The 19,411-nt window shown below is 34.3% G+C and overlaps 2 protein-coding genes across 8 annotated transcripts in view; one reads left to right on the forward strand and one right to left on the reverse strand.

Moving 5' to 3' along the window:
- The window catches only part of KRIT1 (KRIT1 ankyrin repeat containing), a 32,459-nt gene extending 22,946 nt beyond the window's left edge, over positions 1–9,513 (forward strand). For 6 of the 7 annotated variants that reach the window (XM_045519949.2, XM_045519946.2, XM_045519947.2 and 3 more), the window contains 5 exons: positions 2,992–3,158; positions 3,789–3,876; positions 4,349–4,555; positions 8,591–8,707; positions 9,027–9,513. In XM_045519949.2, the coding sequence (XP_045375905.1) occupies positions 2,992–3,158; positions 3,789–3,876; positions 4,349–4,555; positions 8,591–8,707; positions 9,027–9,095 (648 nt within the window). In that variant the 3' untranslated portion in view covers positions 9,096–9,513. The remainder of the gene's footprint in view (positions 1–2,991; positions 3,159–3,788; positions 3,877–4,348; positions 4,556–8,590; positions 8,708–9,026) is intronic. The other variant, XM_045519950.2, reaches the window with a different exon arrangement.
- The window catches only part of ANKIB1 (ankyrin repeat and IBR domain containing 1), a 200,240-nt gene that overhangs the window by 142,081 nt on the left and 38,748 nt on the right, over positions 1–19,411 (reverse strand). The gene's annotated exons all lie outside the window — the stretch shown is intronic.

Genomic DNA, 19,411 nt, shown 5'->3' on the forward strand with positions numbered 1-19,411 from the left:
ACATACAAAGATTAACTGAATGTATCAACAATCTAAATATTAAAGCTGAAATCATAAAACTCTTAGAACAAAAAATATCATGACCTTAGATTTGGCCATGGAGTTTTAGATATGATACCAAAAACATGAGTGACAAAAGAAAAAACTGATAAGTTGGACTTCATCAAAATTAAAAACATTTGTAAATCAAGGGACATTATCAAGAAAAAAAAAAGACAACCTACAGAATGGGAGAAAATATTTGCAAGTCATATATCTGGTAAGTGTTTACTATCCAAAATATATTAAGAACTACAACTCAACAACAAAAAGACAACCCAATTAAATTAGGTAAAGGACTTAAGTAACATATCTCCAATAAAGATATACAAGTAGCCAACAAACACATGAGAAGACGCTCAACATAGTAAGTCATTAAGGAAATGCAAATCAAAACACCGTGAGAAACCGCTTCACATCTACTAGGATGACTATAATAATAAACTTTTGTAAAGGAGAATGATGAGCGTTGATGAGGATGTAGAGAAATTGGAACCCTGTACATTTCAGGTGGGAGTGTAACTTTGGACAGCCACTGTGGAAAATAGTTGAGTGGTTCTTCAAAAAGTTAGACATAGAAATACCATATGATCCAGCAATTGCAATCCTAGGTATATACCTGAAGAAAATAAGAACTCAAACATATACCTGTATGCCAACTTTCATAACAGCATTATTCACAATAACAAAAATAGTGGACAAAAACTAAGTATTTATCAATAGATAAATGGATAAAGAAAATGTAGTATATACATACAATGGACTATTATTCAGCCATAAAGAGGAGTGGAGTTCTGATACCTGTCATAAAATGGATGAATGCTGAAAACATGCTAAGTAAAATAAACTAGACACAAAAGGACAAATATTGTATGATTCTACTTATGTTAAATAAACAGGCAAATTAATAAAGTATATTAGTGGTTGCCACAGGTGTGGTGGTGAGGAGAGAATGAGGACTTAATGGTTACAGAGTTTCTTTCGGGTGATGAAAATGTTGTGGGAATGGTGGTGATGGTTCACAATGTTTCGAACGTAATTAATGCCACTAAATTGTACACCTAAGTGATTAAAATGATAATTTTTCTGTTACACAGTTCTTAAACTATATTAGGTCTATGAAATCTATCAATAATCTAAGTATACTCAGTCTGTCTTCCTTCTCCACCTAAGTAATATTTTAAAAGTTGGCTGGGAGCAAAGGCAATAATACTACTACTTGGGTATTAAATTAATTGTTTATTACAAATAATGTAAAGTGGGCTCAAGTGAAAAAGAAGCAAGGCTTAGTGAGTACTTAAGGTAAATTAGAATATGATGATCATCTGATAAAGTGGTTGTGCTCTTTACTCATTGTGAAATTGAAAAGTACCTATTTGTACCATCTGAAACACAGAAGAATTGCATTTTTTGATTAGGATTATTCTTTTAGGATGAAAAGAGCCTGCTTTCATTTAAAAAGAACAATTGTTGACTGATATGCATTGAACACACTATTAGGAATTATAACTATTCTCTACTCAAACTCTTCAAATTCACTAAGTCAATTTTTATTAGAAAAATGTTTTCTTTCATTTTTTCCTCAACATTTATTTTGAGAATTAAAAACCCATAGGAAAGTTGAAAAAGTAATAAAAGTCACACCTTATACCATTCATTAAATTCAGTAATTCTTAACATTTTTACTACATTTACGTCATCTTTCCTCTTTGTGAACCATTTAAAATTGAGCTACAGACATCATGGTACTTCCTCCCTATATATTCTAACATGCATCTTCTAAGAACAAGGATGTACCTACGTACTACAATACCATTTCAACCTAATAAAATTAATATTTTCATAATACCATCTACTATCAGTCCCATATTCAGATTGCCCCCAACTTTTCAAATTCTCTTCTAACTCCCATCCTTAGGATCTAGTCAAGGTTCATGCTTTGTATTTGACTGCTATCTCTTGTCTCTTTTAATCTAGAACAATCCCCTTTTTCCCTGTGAAATTTTGTTTCAATTTTTTTAATATTATATGGAGTACTATATGATTTTAGTTAGTATGTCAAGAATAATTTTTATCATAAGGAATTTGGGTCATTTTGAATCATATTTGGAAATACTTTAAGTATTCATTCAGAAACTCTATAATTAGTGATTTTTTCCAAGTAGAAGTATATTCTGTAGGTTAGCATTTTTCAATCTTTGTTAATCTTATCAGATAAAGTGAAACTTTAAAGTTTTTAAAACTTAAAAAAACTTGTGTGCTCCTTTAGTGTTATTTGAAAGTGCAAAGTATTTTTTAGTCGAATAAAAAATGTTAAGCTTTTTTCAAACTTGATGTACCTTCTGGGAATTGACACACTTCCTTTTCTCTATTTTGGAGTTCACTACTATATTGTGTGAAGCATAGAAAATAGAAAAATGTTTGAGGAATATAAAGAATTTAAGTGAAATTGTGCTACAAATTATCCATACTTATATCGATAAACTGATTATAATTTTAGTGGACTGTAAATCAGAGGTTAGCAAACTGTGGCCTGTTGCCATATATGACCTGTTGCCTATTTTTATATATCCTGGAAGCTGTTAATGATTGAGAAAATTCAAAAGAATATTATTTCATGTCATGTGAACATTTTATGAAGTTCAGTTTTCAGTATCAATATAAAAAGTTTTAGTAGAAGTGTACCACACCAATTTGTTGATGTATTGTCTTTGGCTGCTTTTGTGCTACAATAGCAGAGTTTAGTAGTTTCGACAGAAACTATATGACTCACAAAGCTTAAAATATTACTGACTTGGTGTTAACAGAAAAAATGTGTCAGCCTCTGCTCTAAAGCAGTAACAGCTCATTTATATGGAAATATGTAGCTTTTGCTTTTCTGTATTAGTGATAGTTGTACATTTGTAACAGGAAATTGTGGCCTAATAACCAAATTATACTTTTTTTTTTAAGATTGAAGACCCATTAGCTATTCTTATTCTCTTTGATGAAGCCAGATATAATTTATTGAAGGGCTTTTACACAGCTCCTGATGCTAAACTGATAACACTGGCAAGTCTACTGTTGCAAATAGTTTATGGAAATTATGAGAGTAAGAAACACAAGCAAGGTTTCCTAAAGTAAGTATTTAATACAATTTGTGATCCTGTGCTACACTGAAGATTCAGTTTAACCAAGAACATTTAGAAATATGTTATAAAGAAATATTTAGACAATGCTTTGGATTTAAATATAAGGCATGGAATGGGGGGTGGGAAACTACGGTAAAGCATTCTTTAAGTTATACTCTCTCCAGTTATTTTTCTTACATTTGACTATAGTTTGATATGCCTTATACTTGTTAACTTTATCTTTCTTTACTATATGCTTTATTTAAATAAGTTTACTAAAACCTGACTTGGATAAGTAGCAGAAAAAAAATGTTAAGGCAGATGCATTTCAGAATCTCACCACAAAAACTAGTTCATGTTTCATGTTGAGAGAAAATACTGAGGTTTTAGCACATTTAAAGTTTGTTTATTGTAGTTTTCAATTTTCAAAAATATTTTGTGGTTTCTGAAACAAGAAATATTTCTCTAAACTGAACAATGTTAGGATGGTGACTTTACTTAAAATGCTTAGAGTTCTCTGATATTTTACAATACAGTATTTTTCAGTTCAAAAATCATGCCATTTTATATCTAAGTGATTACATTACTTAAGCTACTAAAGATGATTTATTTAAAAGATGTTGGCATATTTGCTTACAGTGAAGAAAATCTAAAATCCATTGTACCCATTACCAAACTGAAAAGTAAGGCACCTCACTGGACAAACCGAATACTTCATGAATACAAGGTAAGCTGTTAAATAAAAAGACGTTTTATAGCCTATTTGAAATTTTGTTAGTATTAATATGTTTTAAACAAAACTATATTAAATTTATAGTCCTGAAATAAAAAGTGGATCTTCTAGTTTGCATGCCTGAAAAGGAAAGTAGCAAGATATTTTTCTTTTTAATAATGTAGAATCTTTTACTGAATACCTTCTATATGCTGGATACTGTGAAAACATGAAATAATTATTATCTATTCATGAGGCACTTAAAAATGTAATAGACTAGACAGACAATATTTTTAGACCTTGATATTTTTTCCTTTCTTTTTTTAATGTAAGATCTCAAAAGAGAAATTGCTCTTGGGACAGTGTGGAACAATTTTATTCTTCTTTGGGGTAACCTTGATTTTAGAAACTGCTTAGTTGACCTTTTTGGATTATCAAAGGGACATTTTCCTTTCACATCTCTTTATTTTACTTTATTTGTTTTTAGAACCTTAGTACAAGTGAAGGTGTCAGTAAAGAAATGCATCACCTTCAGCGCATGTTCTTACAGAACTGTTGGGAAATTCCTACATATGGAGCAGCCTTTTTCACAGGACAGATATTTACAAAGGCAAGCCCCAGTAATCATAAAGTCATCCCTGTGTACGTAGGCGTGAATATAAAAGGACTTCATCTTCTCAACATGGAAACTAAGGTAGATTTTCAGCTGTTTCTGACTAGTCACATTATATAATATTTAAAATAACAGTAATAGCCTACATGAAAACTCTAGAAATGACATAAATAGAGGACTGTTCATTATAATTTCATTTATAATGGCAAAGAATAGGGGGTGAAAATGAAATGATTATCAATAGGGAGTTAACATGTTAATTATAGTACCTTTCCACATTGAAATACCTTGTAGCCATATAGAAGAATGAAGCATATTTTTGTGTAGGATGATCTCTAAGGTATATTTGGAGAAAAAAACAGATGCTGAACCATATGTAAATGCTACCATTAATATAAAAATGGGTGGAAATGGGTATTTATCCAAAGAAAACAAAAACACTAACTCAACAAGATATATGCACCTCCATGTTCATTGCAACATATTTACAGTGACCAAGATATCAAAACAACTTAAATGTCCATCAGTGGATGAATAAAGAAAATGTGATAGATACACACACACACACACACACACACACACACACACACACACACACACACAGGAATATTATTCAGCCATTAAAAAGAATGAAGTCTTACCATTTGCAACAACATGGGTGGACTTTGAGGGTATTATGCTATGTGAAATAAGTCAAAGACAAATACCATATAATCTCTCTTATATGTGGAATCTTTAAAAAACAAACAAATAAACAAACAAAAAAACAGAAACAAGCTCATAGATGCAAAGAACAGATTGGTTGCCAGAGGCAGGTAGTTGGGAGGTAGGCGAAATGGGTGAAGGGAGTCAAAAGGTACAAACTTATAGCTGTAAAATAAATAAGTCACAGGGATATACTATAGAGCATGGAGACCATAGTTAATATAACTGTATTGCATATTTAAAAGTTGCTAAGAAAGTAGATCTTAAAATTATTCATCACAAGAAAAATTACTTTGTTAACTACATATGCTGATGAATGTTGAGGATACTTACTGAAGTGATCATTTTGCAGTATATACAAATGTTGAATCATACTGTTATCTAATATATAATATATATGTCAATTATACCTCAAAAATGGGGGAAGTGAAGACTACATTTACATAAATACATATTGCTTTTCTATGCATAAGAAGTCTCTTAAAGCCTTTAGAGGGGGGAACCATGTAACTGGAAATAAGAGAAGGGACATTTTTCATTATATAGCATTTTGCAACTTAAAAAAAATTAAACTGTGACTATATTACCTATTTTAAAAATAAATTAGATTTAAGTGGAAAAATACAGAATTAAAAAAGGAAATATATTTGACAACAGATGGTTCATTTTGAAAATGAGAATTAGTTGTAAGAATATTTTGCAGGGCAGGATGAAATGTGCATGGGATTGTGAATACCTGTTAGAACACTTCAAGCTTTTCAATAAAAGGCTTATTACTGTATTGTGTTCCTTTATCTAGCCAAAGTCACTATAATAAAAGTATGGGATTATCAATTACTTTTAGCATATTTAACACATTTCACAGGATGAACAACTTTCTAGTTAGTAATAGGAAGCTAATAAAACTCTATTTTATTCATTCAGATTTGTCTAGAATAGACCATTTTCCAAATCAGTTAAAGTAATAACTAAGTTTATGCATTTAAAAAAGCATTTTAATTAGAAAATTTTACCATAAATCTAATTTTTATTTTCATCGTTTTTGTAACTATATTATGTTATCACATAACTTCTGAAAGTAACCCATAGTTTAGTCATTTCTTGATAACTCAGTATCATCATTATGGGCAGAAGATATTTAATCATGCTGTTGGATATGCCTGTGAATGGAGATAAAGAATATGCAGGGACATAGGGCATACTTCAGTAATTGACTTTGAACTTGATTTTTTGAAGTCTCTGGTATTAGCTTGCATTTGAGTCATTTGCTTATCATTTTCTATTTAGACTCTTTTACTCACAAAAAAAAATAGGCTGTTCTTATTATCTTGTAACCACTTTTTCTATTCCTATTGTACTGTTTGTCAAAGGAAATGAAGGAGAAATTCCCCTCGTCATTTCAAGAAGTTTTTCCTCTGCTGTTTCAGAGCATTATATACCTATATCTGCAAATTCTTCTTCATTAAGTGGATGGTGCTATTGTGGGGTGTTAACACTGAACCTTTTCTCTAAACTGTGTTTTATTTTATTTTATTTTATTTTTTTAATATTTTATTTATTTTTTGTTGTATTATTTAATTATTTTATTTTGGCAGGGTGGAGGGAGGTAATTAGGTTTATTTATTTTTAGAGGAGATACTGAGACTTGAACCCAGAACCTCCTGCATGCTAAGCATGTGCTCTACCACTTGGGCTATACCCTCCCCCCTCTAAACTGTATTTTATGTTTGACTTTTGGTAGCATTCCAAGTTTAGGCAACAATAAAAAGTTTTATATAGTATTCAAATGATGGTTCAGTAATACAACATTTCATATTAAGAATAATACTCTAAGTCCAGGAGTTGAGTAAGTGAGATAGCAGTAGCAGGCAGAGGATGATAATATTACTAAGAGTCTGCTTTTTTCTGGATAAGATGTTCAGTTTATAGAAATATAAATAGAACTGCCATCATTGTGTATATAAAAAGGTAATTGAAACCAAGGGTAACGATGTTTTCTGTCCACATAATCATTACCTAGTACTCTGTAACTGATAAATTTCTGGCACCTATAAAAGCTCTAAGATAAATACATTTTGAAACCATCAAAGATGGAAACAATCAGCTTGTCCTCAGTTGTTTTTGATTGACCAGGATCTGCTAGGGTTGAATTTGACAAGCTTGCTTAATATCTTCATCTGCAAAAATGCCTTCATTTGCATTAAAACTCTACATAGGGTATACTAGCCTCAGAGATTAAATCTCAGGAAAAACCATAGAATACAGCTGTGTGTGGGGGGTGTGTGTGTGTGTGTGTGTTTAATCTCAGTTACTTCTACATTCTATATTTTGTTTCTCTTTGGAATAATGAAAGTTGCCCATGAGAAAATACAGCTCAGCCAGTTCCATATGCTCACCAGAGTTCTATATTTTGTTTCTCTTTGGAATAATGAAAGTTGCCCATGAGAAAATACAGCTCAGCCAGTTCCATATGCTCACCAGAGACTTGTCTGTTTGCTTACATACAATGCAGACAATTTTGAATACAGCAAAAGGAACTGTTTTTTATATGCAGAAAGTAAAAACTTGTAATACACTTAATTTTCTTGAAAATCACTGATAGAATGGACATCTTCCCCTGCCTGCCCCCTTAGCATTGGTTAAGGTTAAGGTATACAGTGTATACACTTACATAATTCAAAATGATTACCACATGGCATTAGCTAGCACCTCTATCACTAAATTACAATTTCTTTTTTCTGTTGAGAACTTATAAGATCTAGTTTCTTAGCAACTGTCAAACATATAACATTACTAACTATAATCACCATGTCCCACATTAGATCCCGAGAACTTATTCATCTTATAGCTGAAAGTTTGTACTACTTTGACCAACATCTCCTTGAATCCCTCACCCACCAGCCCCTGGGAACCACCATTCTACTCTGTTTCTATGAGTTTGGCTTTTTTAGATTGCTCATATAAGTGATATCCTATGGTATTTGTCTTTCTTTGCCTGACTTTTTTCACTTAGCATGTGCCCTCAAGTTCCATTCATGTTGTTGCAAATGACAGGATTTCCTTACTTCTCATGGCTGAGTAATATTCCTGTGTGCACATTTGTGTCTGTGTGTATGTATGTGCACTTGTGCATGCATATATACATATAAATAGCACAGAATGGGCATCTTTAAAATTTTTTATCATTCTGATACAAAGAACATCATTGCTCAAGGAAGTTTCCTGACAGTCTACCATATATATGGCTCTGACTGCAGGCTGTATGAAGTTAGTGTGGGCTCTCTGAACAGGTTTTCTTTTAACTTTCAAAACCACTTATGTTTTAGACCTGACTAGATAAGTGTAGATAGTAAGAGAAGATACATGTTTTTAATAAATATTTCAATATAACGATTTCTAATTATGTTGCAGGCTTTACTCATCAGTCTTAAGTATGGCTGTTTTATGTGGCAGTTGGGAGAGGCTGATACATGTTTTCAGATCCACAGTATGGAAAATAAAATGAGCTTTATAGTACACACAAAACAGGTAAGTACCTAATCAATTATTCTGGACTTCTAGTCGTAAACTCTACTGTATTAGTAATGTTCTTTCTTTCTTTTTTTTTTAATGACAATCCATTTTACTTCAAGGAAAACCTCTATATCAAATTAACATATTTAAGACCAAGGGAAAAAGGCAGGCCTTTCCTAAGCAAACAAAGCCAGAAACTTACCTGAATAATTTACTGCAGTCTTATAACAGTGAAAAGCTCCTTTTCAAATAGAGAACTGCCCACTGACATGTATGTCGTTTACACATTGTTACATATTTCATATTTATTGTCAACATATATTTTACTTTGTAGGCTGGCCTTGTGGTAAAACTACTAATGAAACTAAATGGACAGTTAATGCCCACCGAAAGAAATTCGTGAGAGGAAAGCAACTGATACTTAAGCCAACACATTTTGTAACGTAGATTTTTTCCATGAAAGATTTCTTAAACTGTTACTTTTAACAAGGTATTTAGTCTCTCGTGATGTATGTGTATACTATCACATTGTACAGAATCTGTACTTATGTTTGGTGTGTAATATACCAATTAGTTTTATATAATATCTTCATAAGCTAATCTAATTTTTAAGAGAAACACACAAAAAGGTGTAGATTGATAGTCTGTATAATATTAGACAAAATAGTAAGCTTTATAAAAAGTTATTTTTGATAAATGGTAAAGAATTTAGAGTGGAATATGATGAAATTAAAATATAGCTTTGCTGCAACTTTCTGTTATTTCAAAATACACTGAGAGTCAACATGATTTGAATAAAGAAAATGTGTTTTCCACTTAAAGCATATATAACACTTTATTTTGATGTATTTATATTGCCTTTACATTGTAAGAAGTAGATCACCGAATATCTGGTTGTTTTATTTAGGGGAGTACTGATGTCATATGAGGGGCTAACTTGATTAGTCTGCTGTTTAATAAGCTTAGGAATTAAATTAGTCTTTCCAAGTTAATAGAGTGATGAGTTCTAAGTAAGTTCAGAGATACAATAATCTTATTTAAAATTACCCTACAGATTGCAGATAATTTTTATATATCATCATCTATTCTTCACATTTGCTTCTGCAGTATTCTTAATGGTGGTCTGCTGAGCTTTATTAAAATTAAGACTATGTGGTTAAGTAATGAAAAAGCCTGATTTATCTTTAATTCTGATCTAAGCACTTTTGATTCTACAAAGATAGTACTCTGTTCAGTTTCATCCATTCCAGTGGCCTTGACTGTTACCAAATATCCTATAGACTCCCAAACCTAAAATTTCAGCTTCAACCTCTCTTCTGAACTCTAGATCTTAATTTCCAATTTCCTACCATTCTAACTCCACATATACAAGGAACATCTGTTTCATCATAGCTGGAAACAGAATTTGTTTCCTCTGCTTGCTCCATTCTATCCTTATCCTTGTATTCTCTGTTTGGTAAATGGCATTATCAAATTGCATACAGTTGGTTAGCCTGGAAATAAATCTTGGAGTGGTCTGTAACTTCCCCTTTAATCACCCCACACATTCCACTTAATCAAGCTCTGTCAAATGTCTTGTGAGTCTTTCCTATTCCCTTCCTCCCTGTTTGCATTGCAGCCACCCTAGTTCAAGTCTTCGCCATCTGTTCCTGGGCTCATTGTGGCTTCTGGCTCCCTCAACTCAGGCTCTATACCCTAACCACCTATCTGCCACGCGGGTGCCAAGTTAACCCTTCTCAAGGATGTGATTATTTCATTATGCTCTGAAAACTCTCCTCACTGCATCTAAAGTTAAATTCCAGTTCGTTAGTATTGAATACACTAACCTGCTTATCCAGATTGATTTCTAACCATTTCTCCCACGCTTATCCTATACTCCAACCCAGTGTTTCCCAACCCTGGCTCTGCAGTCATGAGGGGAGTTTTCATAGTTTATGACTCAGTAATTAAAATTAAAGGGTGGGGCCCAAGCATTTCTGTTTTTAAAGTATCCCATGTGATTTTGATGTATAGCTTAGGGTTTAGAACTGCTGTTATAACCAATTTTAACTAGAAAACAGCTGAATGCTTTTCACTTCACAGAGGGAGGTGAGGATGCAATGATGCATCAAACAACTCCCTGCTCCGTAGAATGAAGTGTGCCCTGCTGGAGTCGTACAATATAGTAGCCCTGAGAGAAGGGAAGAAAAAGCTATTAGAGTAGTATGGCTGCTAAAAGCTTAAAAATTTATAGCATTATAAAGTTAATTTTCAAAATTAAGTATTGAAAAAAAATTCATCAGACCATAACAGACCAGAAATAAACAATAAGGGGGAAATGCAGACAGCTTTTAACGAGTGCCTAGGATTGTGCAGGCATCATATGAGCACTGGGGATAAAAGATAAGATAACATTTTCCTTTTCATCATTCTTTTAATAAATTTGAGTGCCTTTTATGTGCCAGGTATCTGGTGGTAAGAAAAATAAAGTCCCTGCCTTCAAGGAGCAAGTTTAATGAGGCAAATATAAGTGCTTATGGAAGTAAGTTTATATATTTATAAACTGTGATGAAAGAAAAATAAAATGTACTATCTAAGCATAAAGAGGGAAACCTGACACGGTCTTAGAGATCAGGAGAGGCTTCCTGGAGCCGTTGCTACTTGAGCTGGCATCTGAGGAGCAAGCAGGAATGAATGATATGAAGACAGCTGAGGGGAAAGGAAGTGAGGTGAAATGTTATGGTTGGAGAATTGATGAGAAGAATGACAGTGTCCTCATTTTTAGCTAAGAGGTGAATTCAAACAGTTGTTTTTCCAAATCACAACAAATGAACTTCCATTGTAGAAATAAAATCAGAACAGATAACGCTATGCGCAATAACTGCATTAGGAAAAGGAAAATTTCCTGAAGAACCAGATCTTGTAAGATTAAAAGCTGCCAAAATTGACCCTAGAAAAATTAGACTTGATAGAAATATTTAACAAAGTAAAGCTTCCCACAGTTCTTGACCAAATTTAATGGAATTACATAAATAAAATTTAGATTTTAATATGATCCTGAGGAACTTAATGACAAAAAATGTAATTGGAAGAATTTGATACATGCCCAAAACACCAGTTGATTAATTAATTCCTTACTTTATAATTTATGTAGAAAAAGACACTTCCAATGAGAATAGTATCAGTAAAATGAAAATGGGAAAAATTTAAATTGTTTTTGCTGTACTGTGTGTGTAGGAAACTGATCAAGAAATTAAACTGGTTTGAGTACATGCAAAAAATATTTCCTCAAAAAAATCTATCTGTGATGGTATGATTCCCATTTAACATTTGTCTTCATAAGGCCAGAATGCCTCTAGGGTCATTTCTGGTATTTGGAGAGGCAGGGATAGGCAGACTGAAAAGCAAAAGAGGAATAAGCCCTGGGGGTTCTCAGAAACCAGAGTGCTTCAGGCAAAGAACTATCTTTTGGACATCTTAGGGTATAGATGAGAAAAACAATTTCAGTACATTGTGCGAATTCTTTATGATAGGAGACAGTGCTGGTTGTTCAGAATTCACTGGCAAGGCACCAAGGATGAGCAGGAAATTAGGACTTACTTCCCCATTAGTTAAATAATGACTAATACATAAAAATGGTGCTTACTATATGGCTGGCATTGTTTGTAGCACTTTTAGATATATTTAATCCTTAAAACAATTACTTTGAGGCAGTTACTATTATTCCCATATAACAGATGAAATGGGGAGAGTTAAGTAGCTTGCCAAAGAACATAGCTACTAAATAGTGGAGCTGAGATTCTTAACAAGGCGGTCTGGATCCAGATATAAGTGAATCAGAAACATGATGTATAATTGTAATGAAAACGTAACAAGATATTTGTTTTCTATCTTTTAAAAAGCTTAGCAGCTAAACTTCCTAAAACAGTGATGTAAAGGTTTTTGTTTTATTATATTATGTAACTTGAGTACAATCTTATATGCAGAGGTTATGTTTTTTGTCTAAGATCACAAAACAAGTGGCGGAATCAGAATTCAAAATCTGGTAATCTGGCTTCTGAATTCAAACGTTAGTCAGGTAAAGGAGAGGTAGCTCAGAGGTTTAACATCGCCCCCCCCCCCCAAAAGACCAACTCTTGAAGGATGTTGTGCTCCCTGTTGATAAGCCATTGGAGCCTTTTGGACTTGACTAGGTCAGATTTGTGGGTTGAAAGATCACTCTGGGCCAGTGTACAGAAGGGCTTGAAGAGGTCTGAGCAAGAAGGTATATGGAAAGAAATGGATTAATGTTTTGGACATGAGGAATTAGGAAAGAATAAGAATCACAAATGATTTCCCTCTTTCTGTCCTGGGCAACTGGAAAAATGGTACTGTATATGCTTAAGATAGGAAGGGAGGAGGAGGATTTGAAAAAATGTATTGGGTTCCTGGTGCCTAAGGGATATACATGTGGAGATATCCTGGCCTGAAGCTCAGAAGGCTCTGCAGGAGTGACAGTTGAAACTCCAGAAAAAGATTTAAAGCTACCCAGGATGAGAGCAGAGATGCAAGCCAAAGATTTAAGAAATGGACAAAGGTAGGGCAACCCACAAAGCATTTTTTTAGGCACATGGGTATCAGTATGGCACCATCCTGTATACTGCGTATCAATAAATTTCATATGGGCAAAAATTAAATATTAAAAGAGTCTTTAATATCACTAGAGAAAAACAGACTATAATCTATTTTACTGGTAGAGAGCACATTCATTTATGGATTTTTTTTTAATGGGTATCATGAGAGATAGGTGTTTAAAATGCATTTAAATATACACAATAAAAAGGAACGCAAAAGAATCAGGGAATTTAGAGCAACTGGAATTCCTATACAGCTATTAGAAATGCAAAAGTGGCACAATCATTTTGGAAAACAGTTTGGTAGTTTTTTATAAGTTAAATATACACCGCATAGGACCCAGTCATTCCACTCCTAGGTATTTATTCAAGAAACAAAAACTTATGCTCACACAAAAATTTGCATGCAAATGTTTATAGGATACATCTTTTATTTTTTCATAATTCATAACAGCCCCAAAGTGGAAACATCCCAAATATCCTCCAATGGGTGAGTGAATAAACAAACTTAGATACATCCATATGATGGAGTACTACTCAGCAACAAAAAGAATAAACTATTGATGAACAATGTGGATGAACTTAAAATGCACTATGGTAACTGAAAGCCAGACTCAAAAAGTTACATACCATAGTATTCCATTTAGATGACATACTGGAAGAGGCAAAACTATACAGTCAGAAAGCAAATAATGATTATCAGAAGTTAAGGATGGATGGTGGGGAGGGGATGTGAGAATATGAAGGGGCAGCATAAAAGAATTTGGGGGAGTAAAAGAACAGTCCTATGTTCTTGTTATGATTGATAGATACTCAGTGTATTTGTCAAATCTCACAAAACTGTACATCAAAAAAACTTTACATAAATTTTAAAAGTACATGAAAGAATCAACTTGCTATACAAGTGCTGAAAATTTATCAAAAATATGTGTATTTAATGGAAATATAAATCAGTATTCAAATTCCAATGAGTGGTAAAAGAAGATTCACAGGTTATATGTTCAGAAATGCAGATAACTAAAAAGTGGGAGAATACAAATTTTTGCTAACAAAAATGCAAAACAACCTTATTAAAATAGTGAAAATTGTATGAAATAGTAACTAATTACATTAAGAAAAATCAATGACGGCACAGGACAAAGACAACATATGAGAATATATTTTGATAGTACTGAAATTGGCTTAGTCTTCTAGTACAGCCATCTGGAAAATGTTTACTCCCCTTGACCTGATAATCCCACATTGAGGACTGTCCAAGGAGTCCACTACCCCCACTTTCTCGTTTGTGTGCTTTACTGGTACAGTTTCCCCTACTTGCCAAGGGAGTAAACCATTTGTGCTGCAGTTCAACAAGGGAAAAAGTAATAGTTCTCTAATATTACTGTAAAACTGGAAGAAAATTGTACAGTTAAAAATAATATATACCCAAGGCAATTGCTTTTAAAATAAGTCTCTGCCAGAGCATACCAAATGCTTTAGTTATTATAGGATCATGTAGTAATGCCATTAACTCAATTATATGAGCAAATAACACATAATCTCAAAGCAGTTGTCAGTGAACTGTTGTTGACTTTTGGAATATGCTATATGATGTTTTAGTAACATGCCTTCCAAGCTATATTTTACAGATGCTGATGATACTCGTTTGTATTTACTGAATATATATCAGTAGGACAGTGAAAGGGAAAGAATCTAAAATAGCAGGTCATATGCAAATAGAAAAATGGATAAATTTTTCACTTAAGTCAAATGTGCATCATTTTTCTTTCTGGATTGTTTGCTTTCAATTAATATTGAAGTTAATTTTGTACATATAACCATTAGGTAGAAGAAAAGACAAATCTGGAGTTTTAATTTTTTTTCAGCCATTTCACTCAAATAATTTACTGTATATAGTTAAAAGTTGGATTTTAATTAATTTTATCTGGACTTTGGCTTACTTGTTAAATTACTTAGTATCTTAAAGTATATGGATGTTCACACACCACTTATTATTTTATGTTGTGTAACAGTTTAAAGGCAAGACATAAAGTGGCATACAATACATAAAGTGGCAATTACAGTTTTCCCTCTTAGTCATAATCAGTCATTGAAATGAATGAAAAAGATATCATTTATCACTTACATTATTGTATAAATGAGGAAATATATAGAAATAGAAATTTTCCAAGATGGACTAAACACTATTATAGGAGTTACCATTTAAAAAATAAGTTTTTGAAACTTATTTTCAAGTTCTGAATAAAATTTGAGACAATTCTTAGGTAGAGATAATCCCAATCTGCTTTCTAATGTGGAGTTTAAATCACAAATCAAAAACTTAGTATTTCAGCTCCCTAAAAGAAAAGTGATGGCTGGGAGAGGAGAAGGATAAGAAAATGACCTCTATTCTGAAGACCAAAGATAATATAAATTTTAATATTAAGATTAAAAAGCTTTATCACCTCTATTTTATGCTGAGTAAATAAGATAAATATATTAAGTAGCAGTTTTTAATACCCTTGATGAGACAAACAAATAAAAACCAGACTTCTGGACACTAGGAAATTATAATTTCCAACTGAATGGTATGGACATAAAAACAAACATATAGATCAGTGGAATAGAACAGAGAGCCCAGAAATAAACTCACACATATATGACCAGTTAACCTGTGACAGAGGAGCCAAGAATATACAGTAGGGAAAGGACAGCCTCTTCAATAAATGGTGTTGGGAAAAATGGACAACTATATGCAAAACAATGGAACTGGACCACTATCTTACACCGTACACAAAAACTAACTCAAAATAGATTAAAGACTTTAACTTAAGATCTGAAACCATAAAATCCCTAGATAAAAGTACATTGGGTAAGCTTCTTTGTCACTGGTCTTGATGATTTTTTATTGAATTTGACACCAAAAAAAATCATACATACAGGCATACACACACAATGGAATATTTCTCAGCCAAAAAAAAAAAAAAACTTGCTATTTGCGACAACATGGATGAAACTTGAAGGCATTATGCTAAGTGAAATAAGCCGGAGAAAGACAAATTCCACATGATCTCACTTATATGTGGAATCTTAAAAAATCTGAACTAACAGATGCAAAGAACAGATTAGTGGTTGCCAGAGGCAGGGAATGGGGGGGGGTGTGTGTGTGTGAAATGGGTCAAATGGTAAAAACTTCCTGTTAAAGCATAAAGTCCTGTAGATATAACGTACAGCATGGCAGCTATAGTTAATAATACTGTATTATATATTTGAAAGTTGCTGAAGGACTAGATCTTACAAGTTCTCATCCCAAGAAAAAAATTCTGTAACTACGTAAGTGACATGTTAACTAGACTTATTATCATTTTGCAACATATACAAATACTGAATCATTTTGTACACCAGAAACTAACAATGTTATATATGTCAATTATATCTCAACTTTAAAACCCACCGGCTTCTGGAACACCAGCAAATTATGTTTTTCCAATTAGTCACCAAGTTCTTAACTCATTAGAAAATGACAGCTTGCAAATCCAACCCACAAAATAGCATACTAAAAGGCTACACATTTAGAACTATTATATAAAAAGGACCCTCACTGCTTTTCATACATTTCTAGCAAGTTAATTGCATTCATTATCCAACTTTAAATTCCAAACTGGAATTTGGTGGTGACGGGAGGGGTTGGGAAACTATGGGAAAAGCTGTGGGCCAACCACCCTGATAACCAGAAGGGCTATGGCTATTCACCAAGGCAGCAGCATCCAGGCTGAGGGGGAAGTGCCCTACTCTGCAGACCAGGGACCTTGCAAATGAAAGGTAAGCCTTTGACATGAGTCTATGGATAACTCTTTGAAGGTTTCTTGTTAAACTGGCAGTTAAAGGACATTTTAAACATAACTTTTATGTGTGTTTAATGTGATGTGATGGTGTTCACCAAAATTTATGAATGCAAGTGGCATTTTTAGAATACTTTATTTCAATTATGGTAAAACACTTGGTTTACTCAATTTTGTAACATTTTAAATATTTCTATTAGTAAGCCAAGGAAGATCCTTTTTAAGTTTTCTATTTCCCTTTCTAAAAGCTCTATCATTTTGTTCTTTAATTATATCCTCATTTTCTACAAATACTTCCTGTTTTTTCTTAATTTTCCTTCCTGTATTTTTCATAAACACTGTTTTGTTTATTTAGGCTAGGACTAGACTATTGTAACTTTTCCTTGTCCTGCTGTTTAGATGATGGGAGAAGGGATGTCACAGTCACCCCAGGAGCTTTGTCAAAGCTCAGCCACCTCTCCTGCCTACACTTATTCCCCAGTACTCTTCTTGGCAACTTCAAAGGCAAACCCGCCTCCTGATCAAACTCCTCATTGTCTCGAGCATCCCTTTAAATAGAGGTGTAGCCGCCACCTCCAAGAGATAAACGGGCTCAGTTATTTCTGAGCTCCGGTTTCTCACCTTCATTCAGCCTGGTTCTTGGTCTGGGGGCCCGGGCGGGCCTGAAGAATGTCCCAGGAGTAACCCAGACAAAAGAGGTTGGACTCCAAGAGGCGGTTTGGTCGAACCAAATGAGGTGGTCCTCCACATCACTAAATGCTATTTTCACTGTGCCTGTATCGACTGCTGTTCACGCCGCAGGCAGGAAAACCAAGTTCGGTAGAAGCACCTCGGAGCACGACTATCCATGAAGTCAGACTCGGGCTGATTAGCGTGGTGGGAGCCTCCGAGGCCCAGAGCCCTGGCCAGTGGCTGTCCATCCTGGGTGCTCGTTAGAATCAGATGTCCGGCCGCCCCCGACAAATTAAATCATAAACTGGATCTCCCTGGGAGATTCAATGCTAAACCAAAGACCCAGACGCGCGTTCTCTACTCTGTACACGGCGGCCGGCGCGCGTCCCTCCTGGCGAATTGAATGGAGGCCTGGGCCTCCCCCCAGGTGTCCTAGTGTGACCGGGGGCCAGCTCACAAACGCGCTGGCGCGCGACGGAGCCCCGGCCCCCGGCCACTCGCCGCCGGCTCAGGGTCGCGCCAGCACGGGTCAGCAGGCCGCCGCCATCGCTGGAGTCGTTGAATGCTACCCCTCCCGCGCGCGACTAGCTGCGGCAAGACTCCAGGTGACGCCAAGCTCTGACTTACTTCGGAGACCCTCTAAGCCAAACCCAGGTTTTCTCCTCCTTCCATTTCCCTTTAACACCTGCAGCTCTGCATGTCCTCCCTTTTCTCCGTGCCCCAGGGATACCCACCGCTAGCGTGTGTGCATCCTGTCCCACGTTACTTTAGCCTCTGTTCAGTGGCCATTTTTTTCACACTCTAGGAAACAATTTATCGATGCTGCACGATATAAAAACGTGCTGTGGCTCCCTGAATGCCCATGCCTTTCAGATATGTAACAAATTACATTGGGTGGTTGTTCAATATTTAGGAAAACAGGTGGGATCTATTTTTGTTTATCACATTGGTAATATTTGTTTTTAAATTAAGCTCTCAGTGCTTGTGAGAATGAGGGGAGACCATCTTGTATACATTTTTAGAGTGCTTTTTAGTTGTGTGTTATCAGCCTTAAAAATGTTGATGGGAATTATTTGATGGCATATCCTTCAATGGAATATTTTTCAGGCATGAAAGATAAACTTTTCAAATATTTGATTTCAAATCATGGTATGTTAATTACAATTTATATTCTGTAATGAAGTAAATATTTCATATCTGTACTGTTCAATAAGGTAGTCAACAGCCAAGTGTGGCTTCTTAGCACTTGAAATGTGGCTAGTATGACTGAGGAGCTATATTGGAATTTAAACAAATTTAAATTGAAATAGCCACATGTGGTTAGTAGCTACCATACTGGACAATAATGAAAGGTCTCAATTTTGTTCTTTGTTTTTTTTAAATAAGTATGATGTCATCACTGTTTATCTATAAGAAAGGAAAACCACAGTTGCTTCTCCAGCATCTATTCTTCCTTTGGGTTGTTCTATCTCCCTGATATGTATGTATGTATATGTGTGTGTGAGTGTGTGTATACACACACACAGATCTCTGACTCAGTGTCTCTCCTCCAGAACCACTTCAAACTGGGTTCATGGCCAATCTTTGGTATCCACACAAGGAGACAAGAATAGCCCTTCTTTAATTCTGTGTCT

This window comes from Camelus bactrianus, chromosome 7, assembly GCF_048773025.1.
Source record: "Camelus bactrianus isolate YW-2024 breed Bactrian camel chromosome 7, ASM4877302v1, whole genome shotgun sequence".
In the NCBI taxonomy this organism is placed as follows: domain Eukaryota; kingdom Metazoa; phylum Chordata; class Mammalia; order Artiodactyla; family Camelidae; genus Camelus; species Camelus bactrianus.